A 21,248-nucleotide genomic window follows, 5' to 3' on the forward strand; every position below is an offset into this window, starting at 1 on the left:
TGTTCAAATTCGCGCTCGTTCTCACTCGCTCGCACGGCAGACCACTAGCCATATTTAATAAATGCCTTGCAAGGACTGAGGGAAGCACCTGTACTGAAGGCACCTGCGTCAGTTGTGATTGGTGTAAGAGGAGCAGTGTGTCGCAGGATTGGCTGAAGATTTATTCCCCACGACTATACAGTCATATGAAAAAGTTTGGGAACCCCTCTTAATTCTTTGGATTTTTGTTTCTCATTGGCTGAGCTTTCAAAGTATCAACTTCCTTTTAATATCTGACCTGCCTTATGGAAACAGTAGGATTTCAGCAGTGACATTAAGTTTATTGGATTAACAGAAAATATGCAATATGCATCATAATAAAATTAGACAGGTGCATAAATGTGGGCACCAGATCAGAGATATGACATCAATACTTAGTTGAGCCTCATTTTGTAAATCTAACAGCCTCTAGACGCTGTCCTCCTATTTTGGATGGAGGTGTTTCTGACCATTCTTCATACAAATCTCTCCAGTTCAGTTCAATTTGATGGACAGCCTGCTTCAAATCATCCCTTAGATTTTCGCTGATATTCAAGTCAGAGGACTGTGACGGCCATTCCAGAACATTGTACTTCTCCCTCTGCATGAATGCCTTTGTAGATTTCGAACATTGTCTTGTTGGAATATCCAACCCCTGAGTAACTTCAACTTTGTGACTGATGCTTGAACATTATCCTGAAGAATGTGTTGATATTGGGTTGAATTCATCTGACCCTCGACTTTAACAAGGGCCCCAGTCCCTGAACTAGCCACACAGCCCCACAGCATGATGGAACCTCCACCAAATTTGACAGTAGGTAGCAGGTGTTTTTCTTGGAATGTGGTGTTCTTCTTCCGCCATGCAAAGCACTTTTTGTTTTGACCAAATAACTCCATTTTTGTCTCATCAGTCCAAAGCACTTTGTTCCAAAATGAATCTGGCTTGTCTAAATGAGCATTGGCATACAACAAGCGACTCTGTTTGTGGTGTGAGTGCAGAAAGGGCTTCTGTCTCATCACCCTGCCATACAGATGTTTGAATTGTAGAACGATGTCCAGATACACCATCTGCAGCAAGATGTTCTTGCAGGTCTTTGGAGGTGATCTGTGGTTGTCTGTCACCATTCTCACAATCCTGCTCATATGCCACTCCTGTATTTTTCTTCGCCTGCCAGACCTGCTGGGTTTAACAGCAACTGTGCCTGTGGCCTTCCATTTCCTGATGACATTCCTTACAGTTGAAATTGACAGTTTAAACCTCTGAGATGGCTTTTTGCGGGCGGCACGGTGGCGCAGTGGGTAGCGCTGCTGCCTCGCAGTTGGGAGACCTGGGGACCCGGGTTCGCTTCCCGGGTCCTCCCTGCGTGGAGTTTGCATGTTCTCCCCGTGTCTGCATGGGTTTCCTCCGGGCGCTCCGGTTTCCTCCCACAGTCCAAAGACATGCAGGTTAGGTGGATTGGCGATTCTAAATTGGCCCTAGTGTGTGCTTGGTGTGTGGGTGTGTTTGTGTGTGTCCTGCGGTGGGTTGGCACCCTGCCCAGGATTGGTTCCTGCCTTGTGCCCTGTGTTGGCTGGGATTGGCTCCAGCAGACCCCCGTGACCCTGTGTTCGGATTCAGCGGGTTGGAAAATGGATGGATGGATGGATGGCTTTTTGCAGCCTTCCCCTAAACCATGAGACTGAACAATCTTTGTTTTCAGATCTTTGGAGAGTTGCTTTGAGGATCCCATGCTGTCACTCTTCAGAGGAGAGTCAAAGGGAAGGAAGCACAACTTGTAATTGACCACCTTAAATACCTTTATATCTCAGGATGGGACACACCTGTCTATGAAGTTCAAGGCTTAATGAGCTCATCCCACCAATTTGGTGTTGTAAGTAATCAGCATTGAGCAGTGACAGGCATTCAAATCAGCACAATGACAAGGGGACCCACATTTGTGCACAGCCTGTTTCTCACATTTGATTTAATTTCATACACTGTTCCTCCTGAATCCCAGGCTCGACTATCCGACGGACCCTCCTCTCCAGGACCCCCGAATAGACTTTTCCAGGGAGGCTGAGGAGTGTGATCCCTCTGTAGTTGGAACACACCCTCCGATCCCCTTTCTTAAAGAGGGGGACCACCACCCCAGTCTGCCAATCTAGAGGCACTGATGTCCATGCGATGTTGCAGAGGCGTGTCAACCAAGACAGTCTTACAACATTCAGAGCCTTGAGGAACTCCGGGCGTATCTCATCCACCCCCAGGGCCCTGCCACCAAGGAGTTTTTTGACCACCTCGGTGACCTCAGTCCCAGACATGGGGGATCCCACCTCTGAGTCCCCAGGCTCTGCTTCCACATTGGAAGGCATGTTAGTGGGATTGAGGAGGTCTTCAAAGTATCTCCCCCCACCGACCCACAACGTCTCGAGTCGAGGTCAGCAGCGCACCATCCCCACCATACACAGTGTTGACACTGCACCACTTTCCCCTCCTGAGATGCCGGATGGTGGACCAGAATCTCCTCGAAGCCGTCCGAAAGTCGTTCTCCATGGCCTCCCCAAACTCCTCCCACTTCTGAGTTTTTGCCTCAGCAACCACCAAAGCCGCATTCCGCTTGGCCTGCCGGTACCTATCAGCTGTCTCCAGAGTCCCACAGGACAAAAGGGACCGGTAGGACTCCTTCTTCAGCTTGACGGCATCCCTCACCGCTGGTGTCCACCAACGGGTTCGGGGATTGCCGCCACGACAGGCACCGACCACTTTATGGTGGTCAGAAACTGAACTCAACAAATAGCGACAAACAAGTAATAAGTAAATAAAAGATATCAAATGAATGAAGGAACAGACAGCATGTGAAGCTAAAGGGGAGCCAGTGAATAAGAATGAGTCCTAAGCAATGAAAGAGGGGGACCAGCGGGTCTTCAGGTCAAACACTCATTCACATTCATTCAGTTTATTTAAAAAGATTCAAGGTTTAGGACCCTGTAAGTAAGTGACTGTGTGACTCTGCATGGGGATTAGGTGACTTGAGTAACGTGAGATGTTTTTCATGGCTATTTCATGGATGTTTTGATATCGGTTGCTGTCGTACTGCATTGGCCCCCTACAGCGGACATCGAAACATAAAGTTTCTCACCTCCTTTCTGAATGAAAACACAAGATTAAAAATACTATAAAGCACACGGGGTAAGTAAGATATCATTTTGGAGTGGGGTACTCCTTTAAGCAGATGCCCCCCTGGCATACTTTGCCCAATATTGGATACATTCAAACTCTCTAGCGTTGCTTTCTGTTGAGATTTAGTGTCCCCGGTTCTTGATCTGTTGCAATTAAATTCTGATTACAATTTACTTGGGTGTTTTGATGTAGACATTTCCCAGTTTTGAACTTTAGCTCATTTCCTTTAAACTGCCACACTACTATTCTAGCCAAACAAAAAAGCAGAAGAGAGCAAATGTAAAGTTAAAGGAGCCACCCCCTGCTTTGTGGCCACTTTCGTTCTACCGATGGGGTGGCTTGCCCACTTTCCGACCACAAAAGTACTTTTCTTTGTGGCAAAAATATGAAATAAAATCCCTCTTGTAATCGGACCCCACAACTGGCCCACCATGAGTCCATCCCTCCATCCATTATCCAACCCGCTATATCCTAACTACAGGGTCACGGGGGTCTGCTGGAGCCAATCCCAGCCAGCACAGGGCACAAATCCCAGGCATGGTACCAGCCCACCACAGGACACACACACCCACACACCAAGCACACACTAGGGACAATTTAGGATCGCCAATGCACCTAACCTGCATGTCTTTGGACTGTGGGAGGAAACCCACGCAGACACGGGGAGAACATGCAAACTCCACGCAGGGAGGACCCGGGAAGCGAACTCAGGTCTCCTAACTGCGAGGCAGCAGCACTACCCACTGCACCACCGTGCTGTCCCACCATGAGTCCATCTCCCTTATTTGGCTCCCATCTAACATCACTGGCGGATTGTGCCCTGAAGTTGACTCTGAACTCTGAACTGAGGTTATGCTTGTGGTTTAGCTATGCTGCCATCTGGTGGTGATTATCTGTTACTACAGCTCAGCTAAAGCACTCAGTGTTCCATTCACCTTCACCGCTGGCTCTCTGGGGAATGCTCAGCTAGGCCCCTTTACTGAAAAGGCTGTCATATTCTGAGACCCCCCACCACTGCCACTCAGGCAGGACCTTTGAGAACTCCTGCAAGGAACACAACCTTCAACCTTTATGTATCTATTTCTGAACAATATGGGTCTGCTGCCCACTATTGCCACATTAATGTAAAAACAATTTTTATAGCCTGGTTAACCTGACCTTTCATTCTGTGCCCACATCTCAGCAGGTGGCACGTCAAGTTCCAATGCCTCTCCTTTTTGGATTACTCACGGCTTTTCTCTTTGTCACTTTCTGGTCCCAGTGCTGAGGAAAGGCCAAGTGGTCACAGGATACTACCGATGGCTTCAGCGTCATGGCGGATTTCTGTGGCTCCAGTCCTGTGCCACCATCTCCATTAACCACAAGATGCCACATGACAGGAATGTCATCTGGGTCAACTACGTCCTCAGGTACTTATCTTTTTTTCATTTCGCTTAAAAAAATGAAGTTTTTTATTTTTCACGTCATGTGTTTCTGTAGGCAGAATTCAGGGTCACAATAGTAAGGACTGCAAAGAAACTTCACTCATTCACTCAAATGGAGCAAAGTGACAGTCACCTTTATCTGTGGAAGTTGCTCTCTGCCGTTGATGAAGTCTGGCAGTGCTATGGGATTACATTCAGTCATTTTTTTTAATGTAGCGCCTTTCACAGGGAAGCTAAACTTTAAAACTCTTTATCGCAAAACTTTGCAAACACTCTAATATGAGCCCTGGCAGCTGAAGTGACACGGTGAGCCAGTGGTGGGGACTGACTGAACCAGCAGTTTTAGTCTTTAAGTTCTGTCATAGCCACTAGGGCAAGGGTTCTTAACCTGAAGTGCGTGGACCCGTAGGGGGTCCATGGATGGGTTCAAGGGGTCTTTTAGGGTCAGATAAAAATGAACATTTGTGATGTTGTGATGCCAACGGAGAGGAAGGACCAGGGGAGAGGGCATTGCTGAGGCAATACCTCCCCTGGGACATTAGAGGGCAGCCCTCCTGGGCGGCTGTGACACCACGGATTCCCACAGGGCATGCTGGGAGCTGGAGTTTGGTGGGTTCCGTGGGGGCCACCAGGGGGAGCTGCAGAGACCTGTAGAGGACCTCAAGAGCACCTGGGAACGATTCCAGGTAATACTGATGAGCCACCTGAAGAAGAGGAGCCACCTCACTCCATTCAATGGCCAGAGTCGGGAGGAAGAGGACAAAACCTGAGGAGGAAGTGGAGGTGGATGGACTGGCGGCAAGGAAGGGACTGAACTGTGTGTTGCACACTTTATTGTGTCTGGTTTCACGACATTTATATTCACTATGATGCAGCCCAGTTCAACAACCTTCTCATTGTAATGAAGTAGATAACGAGAGAGTCGATGTAGCAGTAGTAATGGTAGTAGAAAACGTAGTAGCAGTAGATCTGTTTTAATTTGTACTAGAGGATTGTTTTTCATAATTCTAATGAGTGGCCATTACTGTTTGCATAAAAAATGTTTCTTTAGACTGTTTACTTTAAAGTTTACTGCAGTGGGCTGGCACCTTGTCCGGGGTTTGTTCCTGCCTTGCGCCCTGTACTGGCTGGGATTGACTCCAGCAGACCCCCGTGACCCTGTGTTAGGATATAGCAGGTTGGACAATGACTGACTGATTGACTGACTTTAAAGTTTAGTAATACTTTCTGTATGTTATGCATGTATGAGATGGTTAAATCTCGATAAATAAAGTACATTATATTAATTGCATGCAAAGTTGTGTTTATGTAAATATTTCAGGGGGAAGTGGGGGGGTGGGGTTCATCAGATTCTTAAAGGGGTCCGTGACTCAAAAAAAGGTTAAAAATCATTGCACTGGGGGATGCACTGTCTGGAGACGAACACATCAGATAAACGGAGTACACATACTGGGCCCGGCAATTTAAGAGTCCCACCGAAGAAATGAAGTGGTGGACCTTCACCGGCAGTGTTATGATTAGTAAAGCACCTTTTCCTAGTGATCCTCATCATTTAGGTGGGCCGCACAATCTATTCAGTGTAACAGGGAGCAATGATTAATTAGTTATTGCTTAATAGTATGGCACCTTTCTGTGTGAGTGCCATCATCTGGTCAGGCTCAATTGGTCAGACTTTATATAGCTATCCATCTAATCGAAGTAATCAACGTATACCTCATGTTTTATATTTGATACACGATATATCCATTGGCTCTGGTATAATCATACACACCTGACCCCTTTCCGTGACGGTGGCCTTTTCCTCTTAGGATAGAGTTGCCTGTTTTTGCCACTTCGGCACCACTTGTACTACTGACCACTCATATAGTCAAAGTGTTTTTCTGGGAAAATGCATAGGTACTGGCCCAGTTTAGTGACCCTAAGCCTAGTTGTGTCATGGTGGGTGCATCAATTCATTGTTATTTTCACTCATCCATTGCCCACCTCGTAAAGTGAAAGGCAGTATATGATAGATAGATAGATAGATAGATAGATAGATAGATAGATAGATAGATAGATAGATAGATAGATAGATAGATAGATAGATAGATAGATAGATAGATAGATAGATAGATAGATAGATAGATAGATAGATAGATAGATAGATAGATAGATAGATAGATAGATAGATAGATAGATAGATAGATAGAACTCTGCATAAACAATTCAAACTTCTACCTAACACCTCTAAAGGTTAGATAGTCTTACCCCTACTTACCTAATTAAACTCCTTTACCCTTACAACCCTCCACTCTTGCTCATGTCGTCAGGCACTTGATTTCTGAAGGACACTTAGACCAAACTGATTGTGTAGAGGGTCTGGTCATTCTGTGCCATGGACCCTAAACCTTAGAATATTTCACCACAATGTGACTGTTCCTTATGCTCTTCTCTTAAAACTCAACTCCAGATTGTTCCCTTCTGTTAGAATTTTTCTTGTCATAACTCTCAGCTTCTGTAGATGTTGTTTTTCCTTCTCTCTCTTGTGCAACATGTACCTCTGTATTTGCATATGTATGTGAAGTCTTTAATTTAATATAATTAATTATAAGGCACCCAAATCAATAGAAAAGCAACACAAAGTGCAGGGGTTGAGTATGAATCAAATAACCCTTGCGTCATATAGAGCCTTTCTTTGCGAGTACTACTGCACTTATGAATTCATCACAATGTAACCCCAAGCTAAAGAGCCAGCATACAGGATAACTCACTTTGATTTAAAAACTGATTGAGAGAACTTCATAATCTTTAGGGGCCTCACTATGGTCACGCCTTCTACCCTTTGGAGTCTGTAGCTGCCATAGTTCAACATGATGACACAAGCTGTGGCAATGAAAGTCAAAGAGGCCATCATAAGGCTGAAAACCAAGAATAAAACCATTGGCGACATCAGTAAAACCTTAGGATTACCGAACTGTCTGGGATATCTAGAAAGAATGCACTGGTGAGCTCAGTAATCACACAGGGACTGGGAGGTCAAGGAAGACCTCCACAGCTGATGACAGAAGAATCCTCACTATGGTCAAGAAAAATCCCCCAATGCCTGTCTGACAGATCATACACCGTCTTCAGGGTACAGATGTGGACGTATCAGAGACAACTATCAGCAGGAGACTTCATGAACAGAAATACAGAGGACACACTGCAAGATGAACACCACAGAAACAGGAGGGCCAGATTACAGTTTGTGAAAAAGGACTTCAAGGAGCCTGCAGAATTCCCGGGAAACGGTCTTGTGGACAGACGAGACAAAGATGAACCTGATCTGAGTGATGACAAGAGCCAAGTGTGGAGATGAGAAGGAACTGCCCAAGATTCAAAGCAGACCACCTCATCTGTTAGACATGGTGCTGGGGGCGTTGTGAGTTGGTCATGTATGGCTGCCACCAGTCCTGGCACACTTCTTCATTGATGATGGAACTGCTGACATCAGATGCACAATGAATTCTGCGATGTGTAGAAACATCTTATCCCCTCAAGTTCTATTCAATGCCCTCAACCCCACTGGGTGGAAATTCATTCTACACAAGATAATGAGCCAAACACACTGCTGAGGCAACACAGAGTTTATCAAAGCTAAAAAATGGAAAATTCTTGAATGGCCAAGCCTATCACCTGATTTCAATCCAATTGAGCAGGCCTTCCATATGCTGAAGAGAAAACTTAAGGGGACAAGACCTCAGAAACAAGCAGAAGCTGAAGATGGCTGCATTAGAGGCTTGGCAGAGCATCACCAGAGAAGACCCTCAGCACCTGGTGGTGTCTATCAATGGCAGACATCAAGCAGTCATTGCATGCTGGGATATGCGACAAAGTCCTAAATATGACAATGGCTTTAACAAACCTGCCATCGCTGTGTCCATACATTACGGTGCCCTGAAATGGGGGGGCAGTGTTGACCGAAATGTCTGCAAATCCCCTTAAATGAAAGTTTGCTGTGTGCACTTTAAACACGTTATCTGAATTGTTTGATTTGTATATTTAAACTCTGGAGCTGAGGGGGAAACCAAGGACAAATGGGTCTTTGTCCCAATCGTTATGGAGGGCACTGTAATTGAAGGCGCAGGAGATCAACTGACAAATTCTGGGATAAAGAGAAGTGAGTGTTTGACCAGAATGGTGGCAAGTCCTCAGAGCGCTACAGTCAGGTGCAGGTGACATCGTTTAAAGACTCTAAATTAGAGTTTACAGTGAAAACTCTTCAGGCTGAACTCCTGCCATAAATCCGCCATTGTTGCCCACAGAAAACTCCTCCAGAGTCGTGCATGTTCCTTCCCAGGCCTCCCACTCCTTACTGGTCACATCACAGCCCTTCTCCTGATGTTGGTGGAAATTTGAAAGGTGCAGAATAAACTCTTTGCTCCAGTGAGTCTGTGCTACTAATTGGCCTGGCAGTGCTTAATTAGACAAAATGGTTGGAGGGCTTTTCAGCCTGATTGGTGCTTTAGCTAATTAGTGCGGTGATTACAAGGAGCTCAATCAGTGAATTTCGAGATTATCACCCGATGAGACCGAGTGGAGCCCTGGCCGCCTTTTCGGAAAACACTCCCCCTCAAATTCGAGTCCCAGGCTGGAATGTTCCAGAGCAGATCATCTGCATTTGATCTGTGGATAGGAGTAACGGTGCCATGTTAATGATAAGGATCCTCCGTAATGAGCTTAGAGCAGAAGCTCACTCAGCTACAGTGCAGTCGTGGCCAAAAGTTTAGAGAATGACTCAAGTGTTGGTTTTCACAAACTTTGCTGCTTCAGTGTTTTTAGATCTTCAGATCTTGTCAGATGTTTCTATGGTCTACTGAAGTAGAATTAGAAGCATTTCAGAAGTTTCAAAGGCTTTTATTGACAATTCCACAAAGTTTATGCACAGAGTCCATATTTGCAGTGTTGGCCCTTCTTTCTTTTTCAAGACCTCTTCAATTCACCCTGGCAGGCTGGCAATCAAGTTCTGGGCCCAATCCTGACTGATGGCAGCCCATAATCAATGCTTGGAGTTTGTCAGAATTGGTGGGTTTTTGTTTGTTCACCCACTTCTTGAGGATTGACCACAAGTTCTAAATTGGACTTTCCTGGCCATGGACCCAAAATTTTGATGTTTTGTTCCCCGAGCCACTTACTTATCACTTTTGCCTTATGGCCCAGTGCTCCAGCATGCTGGATTGTTCATTGTGGGTCACCAGACTGTTCTTGGATGGTTGGGAGAAGATGCTCTCAAAGGATGTTTTGGTCCCATTCTTTATTCATGGGTGAGAAAATCAAAAGTGAGAACTGAGTGGCTCGGGGAACTAAACATTGAAATTTTGGGTCCATGGCCAGGAAACTCCCCGACCTTTAATCCCATTGAGAACTTGTGGACAATCCTCAAGAGGCGGGTGGACAAACAAAAACCCACCAATTCTGACAAACTCCAAGCATTGATGATGCAAGAATGGGCTGCCGTCAGTCAGGATTTGGCCCAGAAGTTGACTGAGAGCCTGCCAGGGTGAATTGCAGAGGTCTGGAAAAAGAATGAAGGGCCAACACTGCAACTATTGACTCTCTCCATAAACTTCATGTCATTGTCAATGAAAGCCTTTGAAACTTCAGAACTGCTTGTAATTCTACTTCAGTACACCATAGAAACATCTGACAAAAAGATCTAAAAACACTGAAGCAGCAAACTTTGTGAAAACCAACAGTTGTGTCCTTCTCCAAACCTTTGGCCATGACTGTAGATGACTCTTAGTGGACCTACATTTCCTACTTATTTCTTGTAAGCTTAGCAGCAATGTTGCTCATTTTTAAGCCTGGATAGTTAGACATTCATTGCATTGAGTCTTTACTGCTGGGGGGGCACAATGGGGCGGTGATCAGCGCTGGTGTCTTATTGGTCCAGCATTCCGGTTTCAGGTCTCTCAGAGGGTCACAATCTGTCTGGAGTCCCCATGTCTATCTGGATTTTCCTGATGTTGTGAGTGTGACCTTACTTACTTACAATGAACTGGCATCTTCTTCAGGGACCCATCCTGCCTTTCTTCCCAGTGCTGTCACGACAGACTCTGGAGTCATGAGATTGTGAATTGGGTTCATTTATTTAGTTTTGTTTGGCACCTTTCGTGAGCTCACAAAACGATTACTCTTTTTTATTTGTCTTTTTTTTTGTGTTTCTTTAGTCGGCCAGAGTTACCAGATATGCTGCTTGATCTCCAACAGTTTCCTGAAGGAACTCGTCCCAACAGGAAAACTCTGCTGTCAACAGACTGTCCACCAGAAAAGAAAGGTACGCTGTTTGTGTCACCCACTTGTCCTCACACAGTTGTTCCTTGGAGTTCTTGGCAATCTGGTCCTACTATTTTCCGAAAACACCCAATTTCTCCAGTCTATGTGTTTTAAGCCATCGCAGGGGTTTCAGAGACAGAGCAAAAGATACTGAACAAAAGACTCAACTTCTTCTTCTTCTTCTTCTTCTTCTTCTTCTTCTTCTTCTTCTTCTTCTTCTTCTTCTTCTTCTTCTTCTTCTTCTTCTTCTTCTTCTTCTTCTTCTTCTTCTTCTTCTTCTTCTTCTTCTTCTTTCTTTTGACTTCCCTGGTGGCACTAACCAGAAAGCAGGAGACAGAGCTGGAGGTAGCAGAGTTAAAGATGCTAAGATTTGCATTGGGTGTGACGAGGATGGACAGGATTAGAAATGAGGACATTAGAGGAACGCTGAGAAAAAATAAAAAGCTAAACTTGCTGTTATCCATTCAGGTGCTCAGTAGCACACGGTAATTGAAGCTTAATAATTAATGTGTACGTTGTAATGAGGGCCAGACAGACACACATACATACATAGACCACCTCAGCTGCTGGGCTCCACATGTTTGAGAAGTGTCTCTGTCTGCTACGATATCTTTAAGTCATTTTGATTATTGATATCACTATATGACATAACAGCAGTTCGAGTTTTGATAAGAATTGTGGTCTGTGGAGAATAAACATGTTAAAATGCAGTGGTTATTTTTTCATGGCATGTTTGCATTTCCAATTCGACAATCATGTAAAAATGTCTTTAGCTATTCGTTTAGATTTGCAGTTAGAAGGTGGATGTTGTGTGGCCTCATCTGTGCATCTGCTGATTTGGGTGTTTCGAGTACTGAAATCTGCGTCTGCTGCAGTTCTTGGTTATCCGCTCTCTTAATTTTGATGGAGTGTGACACACCATTTACGTATTTTTCTGTTCATATTTTCGTGAATATAGCTGACACATTTCAAGCTCACATTGACTCCAACGATGTCATTGCAACGCTGAACTGCAGAGAGGACACGCAGCACCTGTGACAACGAATTGCTCACGTTTACCATTCAATGCCAATGTATAATCTGATGCTACAGAACGATTCTTCCCTTGCATCGGGTTATGTTTATTTTTACAATGTTCAAGATGCTCTCTCACACATACATTTGTCTAGTAGGGTCTTTTGAGGAGACATTTCGACTGTTCATCGTAATCAGAAGCTGGGCAAGGTTAACGAGAGCATCTCAGGTCTTTGCAGTTCAAAATTACAAGCTCTGTTTCGAGCGCCGCCTTCATGAGGTGTTGGATTGGTTTAGAAATGAGAAACTCAGCAGGCCGTCTAATTGTTAACATCCACTTTTACAACTTACTACAACAGTAGAACAATTTGGATGAGAACAGGCCATTCAGCCCAACAAAGCTCACCAGATCTATCCACTTAATTCTTCTAAAATAACAACAAATCGAGTTTTGAAGACCCCAAGTCCTCCTGTCTACCACACTACTTGGTCACTTATTCCAAGTGTCTATCGTTCTTTGTATAAAGAAAAACGTCCTAATGTTTGTATGAAATTTCGCCTTCACAAGTTTCCAACTGTGTCCCCGTGTTCTTGGTGAACTCATTTTAAAGTCACCGTCTCGATTCACTGGACTAATTCACTTCATAGCTTTAAACACTTCAGTCAGGTCTCCTCTTCATCTCCTTTTTCTTAAACTGTAAAGGCTCAGCTCTTTTAATCTTTCCTCATAACTCATCCCCTGTAGCCCTGAAAATTTGAAGTTAATAATTACATTTAAAGCATTAGGTTATTATATTATTATATCCAATGTAATGTTTAAGTTTTTGCAATGTAATATTTGAATAATATTTTAGAATAAATATATTTTCAAACTCCATCCATTGTCCAACCCGCTGAATCCGAACACAGGGTCACGGGGGTCTGCTGGAGCCAATCCCAGCCAAGACAGGGCACAAGGCAGGAACCAATCCCGGGCAGGGTGCCAACCCACTGCAGAACCTTGAAAATATACACATAAAATTGCTTTAAAAAATTAAAATATTTAAAACTATTTAAAATAAAAAATCTGAAATTTTTTCCTTAAAATGCTATTATTTTAAATACATTTTTAAAAATTTTCTTTCCCTTCCCCATTGCATTTTGGCAAACAGGAGGGGGCGCAAAATCTTCAGTTGTCCCCGGGCGCTGAAAACCCCAGGTACGCCTATCTGCTGCTGCCTGGACTCCACTCCTCACAAGCTCCAAATGGTGTGAGGCGGCCCCTTCAATGGCACACCCAGATGTGCTCCAGGTGCTCCTGGATGATCTTCTGGCAGCACCTCCTGGTGTAGCGGAAGTGCTGCCCTTGCCACCCGGAAGCACTCCGGCCATACCTGGTTCCTGTTCCGGCAGCACTTCCTGGTGTGGTGGAAGTGCTGCAGTCCATGGTTCGGGAACCATCCAGGCACCCCCCCCCCCCTAAGGGTGGCTACGGACCCCCACAGGGATGAGCTTCCCTTTTGCCTTCTTGTGTCCAGGGGAATATATTGCCCCTCTCCCGGTCCTTCCTTGTTTCAGGCATCCTGGTGTGGCAAAGTCCCTGGTCGTCTGCCACACACTATAAAAAAATTAAATCAAATCAAATCAAATAATAATGAAAGGAACTATAAAAAGATCAACTTGAAATTATGTTCACTAAAATAAAGAGTGATGGAGGAGGAGAGGACTAATAATGAAAAACTACAACTAATAAAAATGATGATCCCTGAATGACTGGCGTCCAGTTCGGAGTTGATTCCTGGTGTGTCACCAGTGCTGTGTGAGGAAGTGGACGCTTGGATTGAAGACTTTATTTTAATCTTATTCTTCTCGATTCTCTTGTCCCATCATACCCTTTCAATTTTTCATCATGCGTGTCACAGCTGAATTTTTGTTACTGACGGCCTCTTCTTCTGTTTCTTTCACGCAGGTGGAGAACGCAGCGAAACTCAGCTGGTAGATGGCAGTAGCAACCTGACCTCAAAGTCAGTGGGCTCCCCAAAGAGTCAATCGCAGGAAAGGAAGAAAAGGAGTCAGCAGCCGTCCTCAGCTGAGGGAGTCGGAGGAAGCGGTGACCGCCCCGTGTCCCCAGAAAGTGACAGCAGTTCTGAATCCATGGCCAAGCGCATCAAAGTGGAAAATACACTGGAGTCAGAGAGCAGTGATGGCGGGGAAGAGGATGAGCACAAAAGGACTCGCAACGGCCGCGTCATGGTCCAGCAGCACAAGTGTCCCCCACGTATGCAGGCCGGGCCTCGGATCAAAACTGAGCAAGTAGGGGCCGAAGGAGACACATGGGCAGGCTCCGGAGAGCTCAGCCTCAACTGTCCCCGGATCTGCATCCCTGACTCAGTGTTAACCCCACCGGGTGGTGAAGCCCCTCCCAAAACTCAGTTCACGCCCTCAGTGGAGGCTCTGTCCCCGCCCCTTTCGGGCTCACCACTCCCCCGTGATGAAAGACTCTTCCATGGATCGGCAGGTGACCTCGAGCTCCTTCAGCGGCTTGACGTGGGTGAGCTTGGAGGAGTCGGAGTCGGCCGTGTGGTGCTCCCTCTACCCCGGCCCCTGGACAGTACGGCACCTCCCAGCCTGTATGCCCCCAGCACAATTAGGTATGCCCCGGCCGAGTTCTCAGCAGGTCACAGTCACTCGCTAAATTGTGACTTGCCCACCAACCCCAAATCACCGTCCTTGTTCGCTCACCTCCAGAGGCTCGGCGGTTTGCCTTCGTTCAGCGGCTTCTCACTCTCTCCAGCATCCTTACCTCTGATGCCGCTCAATGGGCTCCACGGCACTTCCATGGACACAGACAAGGAGGAGGACTGAGGCTCGTGTACCCACCCCAGGTCATCTCAGGGCTGCTCATTGGGTGACTGCTACTTCAGGCACTACTGAGGCCACCAATTCACATGGAACCACCAAGAGCAGGCAAACCTCAAGCCCACTGAACCAGAGTCCCTCTTATCTTTTATGGGGGTGGGAGCAGCGTGCTGTTCAACAGAACTAAAATGAGTCAGATGGACACTCCTCAGGTCTGTGACCATCACTTTCTGCAGTTCCTCAGCAAGCACTTACATAAAGACTGGCACCAGTGACGAGGACGAGGATGAAGGTGTGGGAGACGTGCATCCTGGCATAAGAAACAAAACCCTGTAGCACTTGTTAGCTGGACACGGCTCTCTCACATCCATACCCGAGGACTCTGCCGTCCGGGTGTCCAGCACGGGGTGGCACGTTCAGTTTTCAGATGTCACACACGTGTAACAAAGCATGAGCATGTATTACGTGTAAAACCTTTAAGGCCAATAAAAGCACACGACTAACTTTTGTAAAACTCTGCTGGGCAATGGTGTGTTGGTGGAGTGAATGAGTCAATGAGTGAGTGAGGGGGTCCAAAATGATTGGCGTGCACTGTCTAGTGCTATCTGTATTTATTAGGAAGTGGCAAAATCCAAAAGTGTTTTGAGGGAATTGGAGACGGGAGGATCAGACAACACGTCGTGTTGTTGGAGTGGGCATCTGGGGTCATGTTTGTTGTCGATCCTCGGAGCCAGTGTGCTACTGTAGGTACCAATGGGTTTTAGACTTCCTGTGTGATTTGCTTCCAACTGGTTGGATCTTGTGCTATCACCTCGGCCCCCATCAATGTCACTGGAGGTTGTCCTCAACTTGACGTGCCCAAGTTTTATTAGGCACATTTCGTTGTACCTTGTTAGGCAGTTTCGCCATAGCAGTTTGTGAAGGAGTCCGTTTTTGTCCATTCTGAAGGTCAGGTCAGGTCAGGTTGGGCAGCAGGCACTGGTACAGCGCGTTACTGCACCCCCCCTACACAATGAAACAGCTTGGGATCCTAGTAGGCAACCCCCCCAGGCAGACACACAGAACAGCCTGGAAGTGACCCTCTATCTGCCGCAGCCATGTTATGTGCTTCCACTGGGATCTCTCATTAGGAAACATCATGTTCATTTTCACTCGTATGCAGATGACACCCAGTTCTACCTTTCATTTAAATCAAATGAAGTTTCTCCGATGTTGTCTTTAATTAGTTGTGTTAGTAAATTAAAGGAGTGGATGAATGAGAACTACCTGTCTTTAAACACAAATAAAACAGAGATGTTAATTGTTGGAGGGAATGACGCTGATCACAACAATATTCTGTCATCATTGAACTCAATTGGAATCCCCATTAATTTTGCTGAATCGGCCCGCAATCTAGGAGTTATCTTTGACTCTGGCATGTCATTTAAAGCGCACATGTCCAAATCGTGTTTTTTCCATCTTAAAAATGTTAGGAAATTAAGGCGCTTTCTAAATAAACAGGATTCTGAGAAAATAATTCATGCATTTATCTCTAGTAGGATTGACTACAACAATGCGGTGTTCACTGGATGTTCAAATTGTTCTTCCAGTTAATCCAAAATGCAGCTGCAAGAATTATTACAAGAACAAGAAAATACAAACACATAACTCCAGTTCTTAAATCCTTACACTGGCTCCCGGTTAAGTTTAGGGCAGATTTCAAAATCCTCCTTTTAACATATAAAGCATTAAATGGCCGAGGTCCAGCTTACTTTTCTTTTTTTTTTCTTTTTCTTTTTTACTTACTTTTCTATTAAACAGCGCCCTCTTCTACGCGGTGGTGTGCTGGGGAGGCAGCATTAAGAGGAAAGACGCCTCACGTCTGGACAAACTGGTGAGGAAGGCAGGCTCTATTGTAGGCATGGAGCTGGACAGTTTAACATCTGTGGCAGAGCGAAGGGCGCTCAGCAGGCTCCTATCAATTATGGAGAATCCACTGCATCCACTGAACAGGATCATCTCCAGACAGAAGAGCAGCTTCAGCGACAGACTGCTGTCACTGTCCTGCTCCACTGACAGACTGAGGAGATCGTTCCTCCACCACACTATGCAACTGTTTAATTCCATCCGGGGGGTAAACGTTAACATTTAACATTATACATAGTTATTGTCTGTTTTTCACCTGTATTATTATCATTCTTTAATATTATTTATTGTATCAGTATGCTGCTGTTGAAGAATGTGAGTTTCCCATTGGGATTAATAAAGTATCTATCTATCTATCTATCTATCTATCTATCTATCTATCTATCTATCTATCTATCTATCTATCTATCTATCTATCTATCTATCTATCTATCTATCTATCTATCTATCTATCTATCTATCTATCTATCTATCTATCTATATATCTATCTATCTATCTATCTATCTATCTATCTACTTGTCTGAACTTATCATGACTTACAAACCTGAGCGCACATTAAGATCTCAAGATGCCGGTCTGCTTAGGATTCCAAAGATTAATAAAATAACAGTGGGAGGTCGAGCTTTTAGTTACAGGGCCCCCCTAAACTGTGGAGTGGTCTGCCTGCTACTATAAGAGATGCCCCTTCGGTCTCAGCTTTTAAATCCCGGCTGAAGACTCACTACTTCAGTTTAGCACACCCTGACTAGAGCTGCTGATTAACTGTACAGACTGCATCTCTGTTGTTAGTCATTAGCACTAAAACATAAGTAACATGACAGTTATAATTGTATACTAACCCTCACCTTTTCTGTTTCTCTTCTCGGTACTCAAATGTGGCACTTGGTGCCACGGCCCACCTGCCAAGTTGTTTTGCCTGCCTAAGGTAAAGTCATCTGTGATGGAGGATCGCAGGAATCGTGGGAAAGAGGGGTCCTTTCATCGGATTGGCTGGCCCAGCACTGTTTCAGCCGTGGAATGGCCAAATGGGGGAGGCAGCTTGATGGATGAGGTCTCCAGGACTCTAAATATATCCAAATCTTATTATGTGATATAATTTACTGTTAAATTCTGCTCCGTACTTCTAAAATTTTTATTTTTATACTGTATTGAGGATTTGTTCTATTCTGTGTATTGTATTGTATTGTATTGTATTGTATTGTATTGTATTGTATTGTATTGTATTGACCCCCTTCTTTTTGACACCCACTGCCCAAATCTACCTGGAAAGGGGTCTCTCTTTGAACTGCCTTTCCCGAGGTTTCTCCCATTTTTCCCTACTAGGTTTTTTTGGGAGTTTTCCTTGTCTTCTTAGAGAGTCAAGGCTGGGGGGCTGTCAAGAGGCAGGGCCTGTTAAAGCCCATTGCAGCACTTCTTGTGTGACTTTGGGCTATACAAAAATAAATTGTATTGTATTGTATTGTATTATGTGGGCATCCCCTTGGCCTGGTCCAACCACTCGGGTCCTCAACAATGAAGATCTTATGAGCTGGATCACCCTCAGGGAATCGCGTCACATGGCCATACTGCTCTAACTGACGCTCCCTCACAATGCAGGTGATGTGCCTCATTTGAGACTCCATGAGTAACACAAAGTCAAACCAGTGATACCTAAGGATTCTCTGAAGAGACACACATGAAGGAGTCCAGTCTTCATCTCAGGTCACTGGATGCTGTCCATGTCTCCAGGACTCTAAGACTTTCAAGATTTTAGGCGCACTACACACCCCTTTCTAGCGATCCTCCATGCTCTCCCAGTTCATCTACTGACTTCATAGGAAGAGTCACCAGAGACATGAATGTAAAAGTAAAATTCTTGATGTGGTCGACCCTCCCTCCGCAGACACCCTGCTGATGGCTGTGCCCAAGAGGTCACTAACCATTAAACTGCCACATACATCCCTGGACACCAAATACTTTTTTGCTTGAACTGGCTGCACGCAAGCACACAGAGGCCAACGCTGACGCTGGCAGACTAGTTTGGTGCAGCGGCTGAATCTCAGGAACAGTGATGCTGATTCACTAGGGGGCGCCAGTGGTCATGAGCTGGCTGCTCAACAAATGTACGGCATGGACTGATCAGCTCCGGCGTACTGGAAAATTGCACAGGGAACAGACTATAGCTGGTTGCAGCGTTCAACAAATGTATCTCACCAAATATACTCGGCTCCAGTGTACTGGGAAATTGCATTGGGAACTGACTATAGCCGGTATCGAAGATACTTGGCTCTGGTGTGCTGGTGAATTGCATTGGGAACCGATTTAAGGGTTAAGCTTACAGGCCTATAGCTTCTACAGTAGTTGCAATTCACACAAACTTGAATCCAGTGTGAAGCTCGACGTTTCATTTCACAAAAAATGAGTGTATAAATACGTACGGTGATTCTGAGAAATAAGCTGGTTTAGCGTTGGAAGCTTTCCGGTTATGGCAATTTCGGCCACAGTCTCGCCTCTTTGATTTTCTCGTTTTTCACTTGGGTCATCAACAAACACGGGACATCAGATTGGGTGAGTCTTCTCTCTGGTCTGCAATGTCCAAAACGTGCACATTGTTTGTTCCTTGTGGCTCAACTTTATGTATTATAATTCCAGGTGAGCACTCACTGATTATCCTTTCTCTGTTGCTCTCTCTCACAAACACACACACACACACACACATGTGCTTGTCAATGTGTTGTAAGATAAAACCAGTTTGATTTATTTGTGGTGACTGAGTCACAGGCCGGTCTAAGTTGGTGAAGATATGTGAATGGCAGTCCTAGAAGCACATCTGCGACTGCCACCATCTCTGTTAAGATTTCAAGACTTAAAATAACGGGGAAAATCTTGCCGTGTGATGGGGCTTTACTCGTCGTTGTGTATATCTTCTCAAATATTGACGTCAACTGGGTCAGTGTCATCTGTCCTGGACTCGGCGATTCCCTATTCACTGTACTCTTTGGCCGAACGTGCTTACGCTAGAAGAGACAGGCTCAGGCTGGCGCATGCCCACTGACTCAGACTGACCTGACTAAGCTGTACCTTAACATATGGAACCTGAGTTGGTCATTAAATCACATTGTATTCAAAGCTTTTAATTGTGAATTTCCCCTTGGGATTAATAAAGTATCTATCTATCTATCTATCTATCTATCTATCTATCTATCTATCTATCTATCTATCTATCTATCTATCTATCTATCTATCTATCTATCTATCTATCTATCTATCTATCTATCTATCTATCTATCTATCTATCAATTGTCAGAAAGGCGCTATATTGCACCCGACCCGGCACAGACTTGACCCAGGAGGCACATATAAAATACAAATATTTTATTACTCTTCAGCTGGAGGGCACGTCTTCCCCGTCAACCCCCCAGCCACAACACAGTCCCAAGCACTTATAACTACCAGTACAAGCACAAACACTTCTCCTTGGCACCACCACTCCTCTCTAGCAACCTTGTCATCCTCCTCCACCCGACTCTGTCCTCTGAGTGCTGGTTGCTGGCTCCTTTTATAGGTCACCTGGAAGTGCTCCAGGTGCTTGATCACCGAGTTCCGGCGGCACTTCCATGTGTGACAAATCTGTTGCCCACACGGGCTCAGGAGTCCCAAACACAGCACCCCCTGGCGGTACTGGCGGGACCCAACAGGGCTGCCCCCAGCTCCAATTCCCAGGGACCCCTGTGGGAAACCCAGGCACTACTGCAGCCCAGGGGGGTGGCCATCTAGCATCCAGGGGGAGGTATTGCACTTTCCAGGGCTGCTCCACCTGAATATAGTGTGCAGGGGCGTCCCGGCTGGGCATGGATGCCAGCCGCCTGCCACACTATCTATCTATCTATCTATCTATCTATCTATCTATCTATCTATCTATCTATCTATCTATCTATCTATCTATCTATCTATCTATCTATCTATCTATCTATCTATCTATCTATCTATCTATCTATCTATCTATCTATCTATCTATCTATAGTGCCTTTCTATCTATCTATCTATCTATCTATCTATCTATCTATCTATCTATCTATCTATCTATCTATCTATCTATCTATCTATCTATCTATCTATCTATCTATCTATCTATCTATCTATCTATCTATCTATCTATCTATCTATAGTGCCTATCTATCTATCTATCTATCTATCTATCTATCTATCTATCTATCTATCTATCTATCTATCTATCTATCTATCTATCTATCTATCTATCTATCTATCTATCTATCTATCTATCTATCTATCTAATGCACAATGCAAAATATGCATCCATACTAGAATGGTCAGGAAAAATGTCACTATTGGTATAGAACTGGAATGTTTTTATATTCAAATGCAAAAACTGGCATCCACATGTAATTTCAACATTGTATTAAAATATCTTTGGTCTGAAATTCAGAGGGAAATGCGGTGCTCTCCCCCTTTCTACGCTATCAGAAGCTGATTTGTCACTGGGTTGCCCCGACCCTTCTGCCCATTTGTGGTCACCTGAGAAATGAGTCCCTTTCAGGTCAGGATCAAGGACATTGCAATATAAAACCACCATCTACCATTTTCACCTCATCTT

The 21,248-nt window shown here is 44.9% G+C and overlaps 1 protein-coding gene across 2 annotated transcripts in view; it reads left to right on the plus strand.

Moving 5' to 3' along the window:
* The window catches only part of npas1 (neuronal PAS domain protein 1), a 374,233-nt gene extending 358,982 nt beyond the window's left edge, over positions 1–15,251 (plus strand). For both annotated transcript variants that reach the window (XM_051934005.1, XM_051934009.1), the window contains 3 exons: positions 4,440–4,587; positions 10,791–10,897; positions 13,859–15,251. In XM_051934005.1, the coding sequence (XP_051789965.1) occupies positions 4,440–4,587; positions 10,791–10,897; positions 13,859–14,754 (1,151 nt within the window). In that variant the 3' untranslated portion in view covers positions 14,755–15,251. The remainder of the gene's footprint in view (positions 1–4,439; positions 4,588–10,790; positions 10,898–13,858) is intronic.
* The last annotated feature ends 5,997 nt before the right edge of the window (positions 15,252–21,248 follow it).

The sequence above is a fragment of the Erpetoichthys calabaricus genome, chromosome 1 (genome assembly GCF_900747795.2).
Source record: "Erpetoichthys calabaricus chromosome 1, fErpCal1.3, whole genome shotgun sequence".
NCBI lineage: Eukaryota > Metazoa > Chordata > Cladistia > Polypteriformes > Polypteridae > Erpetoichthys > Erpetoichthys calabaricus.